Here is a 12579-nt window from a genome sequence, read left to right on the forward strand (position 1 = left end):
GAAATAAGATACACATTTTCAACAGTGAGGGTAATTAACCACATGGAAAACTTATCTATGGTTCTGGTGGGTTTTCTATTGCCTGAAATTTTTAAATAAGGATTTTTTTTCTAAATTATATGCTTTGGCTCAACCAGAATTTATATGCTTGATGCAGGAACAGCCTGGTGAAATACCATATTTTCTCACATACAACATGCAACTTTGTCCCCCCAAACTATTTATTAAGTGGGGAAGCTGATTTTCTGCCATGGTTTGGAAGTACCCAAATTAGGTTCCTGCTCCACAGTGAAAAAAAATCTTTTTTTCCCCCCTCATTTTGCTTCTCAAAAAACAAGGTGGTATAACATTTGGGGCAACGGTGTATATCAGCAAATGCAGTACTGTTTGTGTTATGTGAGAGTCAGACTAGCTCAACTGTTGACATTCTTTGAAGGAATGACCCACTTCAGGTCAAAGGTAGGTGGGCATTAGGACCCAGCCACCATCACTTATGTCCACAGCAGCATAGGGAGAGCATTCACTACCAACCCCCTAGCAAAGCTACCAAATACTGCCAAAGCCCCATATCGGATAAAATGGCTCTGTGAGCCTTAGGTCACTGACCCCTGGACTAGATTATTTTAATAGTCTCTTCTAGCCTTAAAATCCATGAATACGTATCTACAAAGGTATTTAGATCGACCAGCATGGCACATACCTCTTCTTCAAGTAGCATTTTCAAATTTAGGTACACATACCAGGTGTGTGCATAGTATTATAGAACACAGGACTGGAACGGACCTCACAAGTTCATCTAGTCCAGACCCCTTGCTCAAGGCAGGATCATCCCTAACAAAACCATCCCAGCCAAGTTTCTGTCCAGTCATCTCTCAAACACCTTCATGGATTAAGATTCCACATTTTCTCTAAGTAGCCTGTTCCAATGCTTGACCACCCTCATAATAAGAAAGATCATCCTCATCTCCAACCTAAATTTCCATTGCTCCTAATCCTGTCTCCTAGAGCCACAGAGAAGAACCCATTTTCATCCTGTCTATAGTTGCCCTTCAGGTATTTGAAAAGTGTTATTAAACCCCGGCTCAGTCTTCTCTTCTCCAGACTAAGTAATCCTAATATTCTCAGCTTTTCCTCATAAGTCCTGCTTCTCAGGCCTGTAATATCTCTTTTAAATCAGTTGGTAGGTATTTGAATTCTAACCTTCAACCAAAAGCCTATAAAAGATTCAAAGTAGTTATTTGACTCCGAGTTCTCACACATGCTTTAATCCAGGTGTTTTGCTAACTACTTCTATAAAAAAAATCATAGGTGTTACTTTCAATCATGTAATGAAAATATACAATCTAGCGAAGAAAATTAATTTGTTTTCTTGCTCAATTATGTTGTCCGTGAGTGTTATTTTTGGTCTCTTTGGCAATAGTATTACTTGATTTTGAAAAGGTGATAGTCACTGAAAAGGGTAAGGAAAAAGTGAAATCTTGCTGAGTGCAGAAGAGCAGCTCCATAACAGATCATTTGAGTTGATCTTTCCATTTCAGCAGGGCTAGGGAAAGGGATGGGATGGGTGAGTATAAAAGAAAAGAATCCTGACATGGAAATGCAACACAGAAACAATTTAGGCATACAGCTAGCGGACATCCCCTTATAGAGAATCAACAGTCAATAAAATTCTAGCCAAAGGGAAAGCCCAGAATTTGAAGACCACACCAGTTTGAAATAACGTTCACAGCAAGGGACAGGTGATGGTTTAGTATTGCTACACCAGTCATTCAGACTAACTCACTGCAAAATTGTCTCAGGATAGATACTACAATTAAACACTATGGAGCTTATATAAACCCTCAACATTTCTTATTGAACTATAAGCCATATTGGTTCTCATGTTACAATAAGAACAAACTGTTCAATACTGGCAAATCTGTGAACTCTTAATCATTTACTTTTAATCATTTAAAGAGAGGAAGCTTTAGGTAACAGATTTATATTCTCCAGTATACAAAATGGCACTGATCTGTCACAGTACAATTTTAATACCAGTGTGCATTCATGGAGGGAGTTAACACCATTTTAATTTATATTTAGATACTAACTCTATTGCCTCTTATGGAGGGATGACATATTGGAATAGTGCTTTCCCAAAAACTGCATCAGACACTGGATGTTCAACCTGGGCAACTCTGAGCACGGGGAAATGTCTGACTGGTCATTAGTCATTTTGAGATAGTAGACGGGGTATACAGAAAGGCTATTAGCTATGTTAGTCTCAAGTCAGCCAGAAGGCAGGGTAAATATGCACATTACAGACTAACTAAGATATATAGAGAGCATAAGCTTTTGTGAACTCAAGCTTACTTCACCAGACACTGTGAAAGGACAAGTATAGAGCAATGTATAAAGTAGAGTGCATGGTCTGAATACAAAAGGTGGGAAGTTGAAAGGTAGAGGACGGAGGAATGGTGTTAGAGGCCTACAAATAAAAACCCATAGTAACAACAGGGCAAAAAAGTGAATTCAGGTAATGAGAGAAGAATCCATAGTCCCTATTTAAACCATATTTAATACCACCCAGTTTGTGGATTTCTTGTCCCACTGTCCTGTTCAAACTGTTTGGGTTTTTTTTTAATTTTGCTGCCTGTGAAGATCAATCCTGAGATCAGCAATGGATTGTCCAGAGATATTAAAGTGTTCTGCAACAGGCCGTTGTGGCTTTCTGCAGCTGATGTCAGATCAGTGTTCATTTATACTTACATACAGAGATCACCCCATCTGTATGATGTAGACAGCAGAGGGGCACTGTAACCAGGTGATGGTGTACATGACATTAATATAGTCACGGGTGAATAAGCCATAGATATTCTACACCTTGGGTGCATCTACATGTGCACTTTACTGCAAAGTTGACTAATTAGCTCTGCAGTAAAATGTCACTATCTACACATGTGCCAGTATTAGGGCACAGTAAATTAATTAAATCCAACATAGGATAGCAATGTCAGGGACAGTACTATCCTATGGTGGAGTAATTACGTGTACTGAAATGCATGTGTAGTAGATGGTGACGGGATGGTTGGGGCACAAAGGTGCTAAAGTGCGTGGGCTGCCTGCTGCCTGGCCCTGCAGTTTAGCACCTTCATGCCCTAGGCAGCCCCTGCACTGCCAACACTGCCGCCTGGGGCTGGTCTCCCAAACCCTTACCGGCCCAGGACTGCTCTGCCCCAAATAAACTACTGAGGTCCTGGGCACACATGCAGATCACCCTAATGGCACATATAGATGCACCCCCTGTTAGTCAGTCAAGTAATGATGTGGTCTGCACTGATGTGGGGCACAGCAGGCATTTGGGTCCACTGCAGGTCCTGCTGCCTTGGTGAGGATGGGAGTTGGTCAGTCAATTCAAGAACAACTATCTGAGGTTGTGGGGGATTTATGTAAACCAGGACAGGTTCATCACCCATGCCTGTCTTGAAACCCTTATGCTTTTTCCAGGAGGATTTAGAAGTCCTTAATGATGTAGCTGAGGTGTTCAGGTTGGCAGGTGTAAATGACAACCGGAAGGATTTTATTGTCCTTGTCCCAGGGTTGGTTTTATGGAAGGTCAGATCAAGATCCAAATCTAGCTTTGTTAATTTGAATGACTACAGTTTTCGTATTCTATTTTACTTGTAGGAATCCCTGCTCCAAATCCTGAAGGAGTTCATTCTGATTGGTGGGATCAGAGCAGATACAACTGTAATGTAGTGCTTGGCTGTGGACAGTGATGTGCTTAGGGTGAAAGCTGGAGGCATGAAGGTAGCTTTGATAGTCGGTTGTTTTCTGATACAATGTGGTGGTGATATGGCTATTCAAAAAATTATCCATTTAACCTCTAATTCTGCCAGTTAAATGATAGCTACTGATAGCACAGCAGTTTGGACACAACTGCTGCTGGGAGCCACTCCTGGTGCCCTTTGGCAGGTTGTGGGGAGGGGAAGAAGGTGGTGACAAGCTCAGCAAGACAACACAGCCCATGTGAAGCCTGGTGCTAGGAGGGAGGGAGCACCTGTGAACAAGCAGCTAATTGCTTAATTGGCGAGTCATTAGGCCGCCTGCTGTTTTCTTCTTTAACTTCATAGGCTATGGGTACTAGTCCTCTTTGCCCCTCCCCATGCCCTCCTCCCTACTGATTGCTCTGCTGCCTTCTGGTTCCTGGTGGGCACTGCATGGTTTCCCTTCTCCCCTTCCCTGCCACACTGCACTCCAGCCTCCGCTAAACAAGAAGTGGTAAGCTAACTGGTTATCACTAGACTTACTGCAAACCTACTGCATCCCTAAATTGCAAAACTGTCTTCACTGTATAGTTAAACCCATATTTTACACAAATTTAGCACTACCCTCCTTTCTATCTCCATCCTTCCAATAGAAAAATCTGTAACCTGGTTTGAAGGTGCTTTAATCAGATCTCAGTTTACAGCTGAACACAGATGAGTTTGGTGTAGTCAGAATGAAGATCTGGTTTCACCTGGGCTGGAACCCACCCTGTCAGTAGTAAGGATGTATGCAAAAATTGCCTGGATGATGACAATCCTCAAATACTCTACAATTCTCACAAAGGAAAACCAGGTTCTCCTGCAATCCATGCAACTAACTTGGAAAGAATTGTAAAGCATCTCTGCACACAAAACCAAAAAAAAAATAGAATACAACCTCAGACAGTTAAAGGCAAATGTAGTAGCAATGAGGAAACATTCATTGTACTGAGCTCACTGGGTAGGAGCTTTCCTGGGAAAAGATGTTATTTCCCTACTCTGGGTATCCAGGTGGCTCACACCCAGATGTCAATGACCTGGGTTAGTTATGTAGTGAAGACATACCCCTGGAGGCTTGCTTTCCTTTTGGGAAGACCTCTGCAAAAAAAAATAATAAAAAAACAATCCAAAAATGACTTGTCTGATGTGCGGTGAAGATGGCCACCTCTTTGGCGCTCCAGACTGACGTTGGCAAGACTGAGGTGACGAGGTGCACTGCAGACTGTTCAGTGACTCCAAGGATCTATTTAAAGTAATCCTCCACTCCCTTAAAATGTCCCCTCTCCTGTATCATCTGAAAAAAGGCATAGACTTCCTGTATTATTTGGCAATTCTGCTACTGCCTTGCCCATCAGTTCCCCAAATAAATTTCTAGTTCAACAGTTACAGGCTGCCAGAAACTGTTATCCTTTGCATTTTCTTCTCAGTCATGCAGACACCTGAGGAGCAATTTATCTGCAGGGGGAGGGGAAAGAGTTTGCATACTGTGGGAATATACAAGTGTGAGAAGAATGATCTCTGACAGCATGTCTGTCCAAACTACTAGATCTTTTGGGAAAAGGACTTAATTTGCTGGACCAAAATCTCTTGCGGGAGAAAAGAGAAATATGGAGAGTCTCCTGTAAAAGTTAAAATAATGAGAATACCTGTACCTGTCTCTGACTTTCCTCTGCATTGTTCTATGCACATTTCTCTGGCTCACAAAGGAATAAAAGATAATATAAGCTTATTTCTGGGATTCATATGGAAATTCTTTTTTGTAGACCTCCATTCCTCATTTTCTTTACACCACGTTGACTCCAGAAGGCACAGAAAGTCTTCCATACTGGAAGCTCTCTTGTACTACAACTTGTAAAAAAAGTGACTTTGGGTCCCAGGTTTCTCCAGATGAAGAGAAGGAACAAGCTCTCAACAAAGATCCTATTCCTTCCAACTTCCATTAGAAGATGACTTCTCTAGTGGCCATCAGGCTATTCCTCTCCTGCCCTGGTGGTGCCTGGGGATATAATGCTAAAATGGGAGGTGAGAAGGGAGAAAGAATAAAATGTGTTGAATAGGAGATTTGTAGAGCTAAAGAAGTGAGGCTCACATGCAATTAGTAAATGTCACTGGTGCTACAGCTAAGATTCTTGTCCTCCCTTTATGCTTTTTTTTTTAAAACCAAGAGACAGAACAGAGCTGTACTACCATCAGTGGCTGAGGTAGACTGCCACTTGGGTACCTTTCCCTGTATGATGGAAGCACAGAGATGAGAGAACTATTAATGACTGGCCCCTTTACAGCATTCCTTTACAGCAGGGGTGGGCAAAATGCGGCCTGCCAGGCCATCCCATCCAGCCCGCGGGACCCCTAAAAAATGTAGAAAATTAATATTTATCTGCTCCTGGCTGCCTGTCATGCGGCCCTCGATGGCTTACCAAAACTCAGTAAGCGGTCCTCCGCCCAAAATAATTGCCCGCCCCTGCTTTACAGTCTAATAAGGCATGTTTACATGGCAACGAAGGTGTAATTTAGTACTGACAGGTATACCTGAGCTACCTTCAATGTAGCTTGCACAGGTAACAAAAGGAGTGAAGACAGGGGAGCACATATTCAGGCTACATTAGAATCTAAGAGAATAGCCCAGGTCCCAGGTGGGCTTGTAGAGCCCACACTTAAGTCCAAACCACCATGTTTTCACTCCTGTTGTTACTAGCTAGATTAAATTTAGAGATTCAGAAGAAGACTCCAAAGGCTCTTCCTCTGCAGCTGTCCATATTCTAAAGCAGGGAGGGGACACTGCTCCAGAGTTCCCAGGAATGACCTGTGTCTGCACAAGAAAACCATCTCCATTATATGCCCTGACTGATGCAGAGGAATCAATGCAGGTCAATAGTCTGGTATTTTTTCTAGGGTATCTACCACCAGGATGAGCAGAAGTATCCAGTGTTGCTATTTACCTGCAATACTGATTTCTGTGCTGGTTAGCCGGGGCATCAGACACTGAAACCATGTTTTATTTTGTCAGACTTAGCAGATACCAGACAGTGAATTTTTTTATTACTATCTGTGGCCTTTGGCATCCAAAGGAATCAGCCGATGATATGCTCTACCCAATTCGAGCTGTTTCTTAAAAAGACAGTTACCCATTGTTTCTCTGGCTTTGTCAGCCATGCAGCACTCCACACAGGTAAATGAGGGTTCAAGCCACTAAAATCTCAGGGAAAAGGAAGAAAAAGCTCTCTACCTGGCAAAAAAAGGACAAACACTGGTTAAGTACTGTACTATGATTCTACAGTTGAACAGGGAGATGAGATTTTCGATACATTTGGTTTGGTTTTGGCTTCATTTTCTATTCTGTAGCAACAGAATCTAAAGCTGCTTGCCTGCAGCTGTGGAGATGGAACAACATCCAAGCATTTTAGGGGATGTGCCAAGCCAAACCCTTTCCTGTCAGTGACTGACAGCCCAGTGTTGCCTCTAAAGAAGCAGACAGGCTGAAAACCCACTGTAACAGGTCTCTGAACCCTAGCATGACAGAAAAATGTAAAACATCTCTGACTCCTACAATATGGGTTCTGTACTCTTTTGGCCACCAACACTTTCTGAGATGCAGAAGTCTGGCGTCCAACCCTGATCCTAGAATAGCTGTGAATGGAGGAACATATTGGCACTATGTTGGTTTGCAGTCCCTGAAAGTTCTTTTAAAAATGTGTTTTTAACAACCTAGGATTGTCAGAATTGAGTTCCAGTAAAAGGTTTGTTAAAAAAAAACAACAACAATTTAAATTAATATTACATAGTGCTAAAGTACTTACCCAAATCCAAGATTACTTTGAATTCAAGACAATCCCCCAATAATTAAATTTGATACATGATACATTTTGTTATACATTTCCATGAATCAAATCTAATTATTGGAGGGTTGTCTTAAATTCATCCCCCCATCACTGTAGTGGGGAAAGCAGAGGCAGAGGGGCAGGCAGGAGGGGGACAGGAAGTGGGAGGGAACAGGTGGCAGGATAATCAAGCACTCTGACACCTGCCCCTAACCCCACCCCACTTGTGCCCCGGGTGCCCCCCCTGCAGTATCTAAATCCCCAGCACCTGCCACTGCCTGGCCCCCCCATGCCTGTGCTCCATGTGGTACCTGCTCCCCACCCCCCTGCCACGGTGTGGTACCTGCACCCCCTGGTGCCTCCCCCACTTCCCTTCCCACATCTCTGCTGCCACTACCTTCAGTTATAGTCCCAGCTCCAGGCCCATTTCAACTCAGGGAAAGGAGCATATGCTGGCTCAGGCCCCTGCCCAGCCATGTAGCAGTGGTGGCAACTCTGGCCTTAGGATTGGGTCTGTGCTGGACATAGGCAACATGTGGGGCGGGGGGCACAGGTCCTCCTCAGATTTCTGCACCAACAGCGGGGTGTGGGGCTGCAGCCAGCCAGAGGCAGGACTCAGCAGCAGTGGGGGTGGCAGCATGATTTCTGCGCCGACAGTGGGGTGCAGGGCTGTAGCCTAGCTAGAGCAAGCACCCAGTAGCAGTGGGGGCAGTGCAGAGTTATGCCCCCACACACTATCAACACTTACGTGTCCTCTATGGTGCTAGGGTTGGAGCTGCCACCACCACCACTGAGCCGAAGCAGGGCCAGAGCCATGATGGAGGGTAAACAGCAGTGGGACACAGTCAGCACAGGGGGCAGCACCTGCAGCTCAAACCCAGGATTGAGCTGGAGCTCCAGTCACAGCTGCAGCTGTACCTGCAGCAGCCACCTGTGTTCCTCTCCCCTCCGCCCCAACCCCAGGCTTGTACTCCAAACTAAGATGAGGCGCTTTTTCCCCGTGCTGAATGAGGGGGGAAAAAAACTCATCTTGGAGTCAAGTAAATACGGTACATTATGACATTACAGCACAACATTCCATGCTGATGGGTGGCAGGGAACTAACTCTAGCATACAGAACTAATTATTCCACTTCATCTAGATGGAACATTCAGTGACATCAACTGGACTAATGTCTACATGGATCACAGGCAGCATACAGTAGTCACTGTTAGTCACTATGTTGTTGTAGGGCTTGCCACATTCCTTGGGAATACCATGGTAATTTTAATGATGATCACTGTACGGATCAACTCCTCTCAGAAATTTGTGCTGCAACATATTTTTCACAAAATTAATTCATATATTTATCATCCTAAGCCTTCAAATAGTCACACTGTTACATTTTCCAAAGCCCAGAACAAGCTGGGACCAATACAAAAACATATAGGGAAAAGGCCAGTAAGAATTTTACATACACCCTAGCACTAGAATTAGATTAAATAAGAATATTCTACATATTTACTATACAGAGAGTTCTTACACAAATAATCGGATGAGCATGCATACTCTATGATATACATAGGGACTTTAACAAATGTGATATTGTGTGTATGTAAAGGCTACATCCTTTTTCAATAAACTCTTGCAAAAAATATTGGTGCCTTTAGACTTATGAATGCCATGTCACTTAGTAGAAAATGCATTCTTAAGTTTCATATGAAGTGTAAACTTTACAAAGATAAGGACCATGACATATTCTTTTTCTTTTGGAGCTAAAAAAAAGATCTTTTTACATTATTAAGTTCTGTTTCCTGTCCCGTTGTATTTTCAATTGGCCCTTAGGACTCGTCTCTGTAAGACTATGTAATAATATTGGTTACTGATAACTCAACAGCACACACCACAGCAAGATACTGCTGTGATTAGAAGAAAATTCATAAACAAAGACTAGCTCCCATATAGCTGTGGAGAGCTAGTGGCTTTGACCTGTCCTAACCCACCCATACTCCTTCTCAAATTCCTGCTTCTACTGAATGCTAAAAAGTTGAAGGCTGTGTAAGAGTTAGGGAAGTAGCCATTGTTCCACCTCTGGCAGCACTTCTGGTTCTGTACATGCAACCTAATAAACAGAATCAAGCAGGCCTACAGAAAATAATCACACTCCCAAAGTAACATATACATTTAACTGAATAGCACCAGTAAATATGACAATGGAAGGCTTTTACAATGTTTATGAAGGCAACTTCAAACAGAGTTCTGCAAATAGCCAGATTTTGCAGGCAGGTCTACACTGAATGCAAAGGTGCGACTGAAGCTTATGCTGACATTCTCAAACTAGCTTCTATCTACTGATGGCTGCACAGAACCTAGCGAGCACTAATAACAGAAAGATTTACTCAGCTTCCCAGGTGGGTTTTACAGCTCATGCTGAGTTCTGTGATCCTGCAGCTAAAGTGCTCTCAGCATCCAAGCTAGCTAGTTTAGGTAGATCTACATGAGCTGCACTCTTATCAAGGGCTGCAGTATGCAGACAAACTGTATGGCACAAAGTGTATACAGTGTTAAAAGTTCATTCAGCTTGTATCATTCAGGTTTATACTTCAGAAAAGGACAAACAAATTAAGCTTAATATTCCCTGTGTCATTTTTACAGAGGGGATTTCCATTAATGTTAAACTTTAGCGTAACTGGCAACAGACTACTATAGCATTTGAAAAGAATAATCTCCACCTGTGTTAACAATCAAAAAATTCTAAGTACCATGCACAAAAGTTAAACACACTGTACATTAATACCACAATAGGATCAAACATAAAAGAAACATTAGTATTAGTATACAGAGAAATATCATATATAAAACATGTTTTGAGAAGAATATAAGTGGCATTAATTGTGTGATTTTTTTTAATAATGTTGATAATCAACTTCAGATAAACTGAAAAAAACATCAATATACCAATGACTTTCAACAAAATCAAGGTTTAGGAAATTATCTTCTTTTTAATTCCTTTTTGGCTAATACATGCCTAAATATACCCTTAATACTTGTGATCATAGATTTACCTATTTTAACTATGCTGACCACAAATTGTATCTGTTATTAAAAACTCTGCCTGTGAAAGTATCTGTAAGATTCTGTCAGTTTGGAACCGTAAAGCCATCACTGTGCTTCCAATCCACAACAAAGTTGGTTTGGCTACTATCCACTACTATATGCCAAGTTTCTGGATCTCCATAGCAAGAGGTTCAAAAGACAGAAAGATGTTTTTGTTGGCAAGTCAACACTAAACTTAATGCATAAACAATGTAATAAGAATTCATGGTTACTGAACTGGGGTGTAACAGCAACATAAAACAACTGCTCAAAGAAAATTCCAATGTATCCTTTTAAAAGTCACTTTTTAAAGATGATCTTGACTCAAACTATACTACTGTCACAGATTAAATGTTTATATAATAATCAAAGTTTCAAAAAGCTGCCCATAGGATTATTGATACATTAATAGAATACATGAGTAAAAAGAAAACTTTAATTTCAAAAGAGAAAAAATCAAAAATAACCATTTAGAGATGACCCAAATGTAAATCTGACTCCCATTTCTTCTCACTGGGGAAACCGGTACTCATTCCAAATACCTCTTTTGTTCTGCTCTTAAAAACTATAAAATTCTACTATGTCTACTCCTCTGATCAACTTCTACTGCTGGGGTGGTTTCCCAATCCCTAAGTAGATTCAGTAAACTAACAGCAGGCGATGGAATTAACTGAGAAGGGGGACATAATATGAATTGAAAAATAGCAATGAGTATTGTTGCCCTGCCAAGGAAAGATTTAGCTGCAATGTAAACACTATTTTTTCTAGAAAATAAGTGCTTTTGAGAAAATTAAATCAGCTATACGCAAGATGATGATGAAAACAATGCAATATGACTGAGAATAGGAATATAGTTAGAATCTAAAAATTAAACATTAAGGGATAGAGAACAGTTTGATAATCCAATAAAAACAACAGAAAATTGGTAATGCATTTGCAATATTTTGATGCAAAAATCAGCCATAATATAGTTGTCAAATATCATATATTTCTCAATTCTTACTGGAAATGTACTATTGAAACCAATCATGAAAAAACAATCTTTACTATAGTGAAAAAAAACAACTTTGCTGAGTGTAAATGTAATAAAAGTCATGTTATATTTGCCTGCCCATATCTGTAGCACTTTCATCAGAAGCACATTCTGTAGTTACTCACAAAGGCAGGTACTGTTAGGCAAGGGACAAAGGCAAAAGACTGCAAAGCAAGAGGACTCAACTTCAATTTAACTGTCCTGTAAGGTACATACTAATTAGTTGCAAAGCTATGAAATCCTAGCTAGCATGTTAAGTCTGCTACATGACAGTATAATTTGACTTCTTAAAGGATTATGCAAATTACAACTCATCATTCCATTACATGACTGAAAAAAAGTGACAGCTAATTTATACATAACACACCTTTCAAATCCCTAAGATGTGAAGCACCTGTGCAATATATTTTGCCTAGATTTTCTGGTGTGTAAGTTCTTATTTATTGCAGTATACAGAAGCATACCTAAGAGATTTAATAAAGCCATAAGGTTTTTTATTTGCTTTTTAACTTTTAGAGCACAGTTCCAAAGAATTAAAAAACATATTTCTGTCCCTGTTTTAGAGGTTTTTCATTTAAGTAGAAGTATAAGATTTTAATACATGTTTAATTTCTGAATAGTGGGAGAGCACGAGCACTAAATGCACGAGCTAGAGGTAAGACTCACACAGATTTCAACATACTTCTGGTAGGTAGATTCACAGTAGATTCCGTCATATCTGTAGATTTTCCTACATTCTGATTGGTTGGGTAGAGGATGCTGGACAGTTATTCTGTAGAGGTATCAAAAACAGATATACATGACTAGAGATTCTCTACAGGTAACTGTAATGCAGGACAATAAGTATGCTTTTTTTTTTTTTTTTTTT

At 40.9% G+C, this 12579-nt stretch overlaps 1 protein-coding gene across 3 annotated transcripts in view; it reads right to left on the bottom strand.

Moving 5' to 3' along the window:
• Positions 1-12579, bottom strand: part of NPAS3 (neuronal PAS domain protein 3) — a 992068-nt gene that overhangs the window by 847327 nt on the left and 132162 nt on the right. For 2 of the 3 annotated variants that reach the window (XM_019518905.1, XM_019518906.1), the window contains exon 2: positions 12394-12483. The exons of the other annotated variant lie outside the window; for it this stretch is intronic. In XM_019518905.1, coding sequence (XP_019374450.1) covers positions 12394-12483 — 90 coding nt within the window. The remainder of the gene's footprint in view (positions 1-12393; positions 12484-12579) is intronic. 3 annotated transcript variants of the gene reach the window in all.

This window comes from Gavialis gangeticus, unplaced genomic scaffold (assembly GCF_001723915.1).
Source record: "Gavialis gangeticus isolate Ggan-Ray unplaced genomic scaffold, GavGan_comp1, whole genome shotgun sequence".
Taxonomy (NCBI): domain Eukaryota; kingdom Metazoa; phylum Chordata; order Crocodylia; family Gavialidae; genus Gavialis; species Gavialis gangeticus.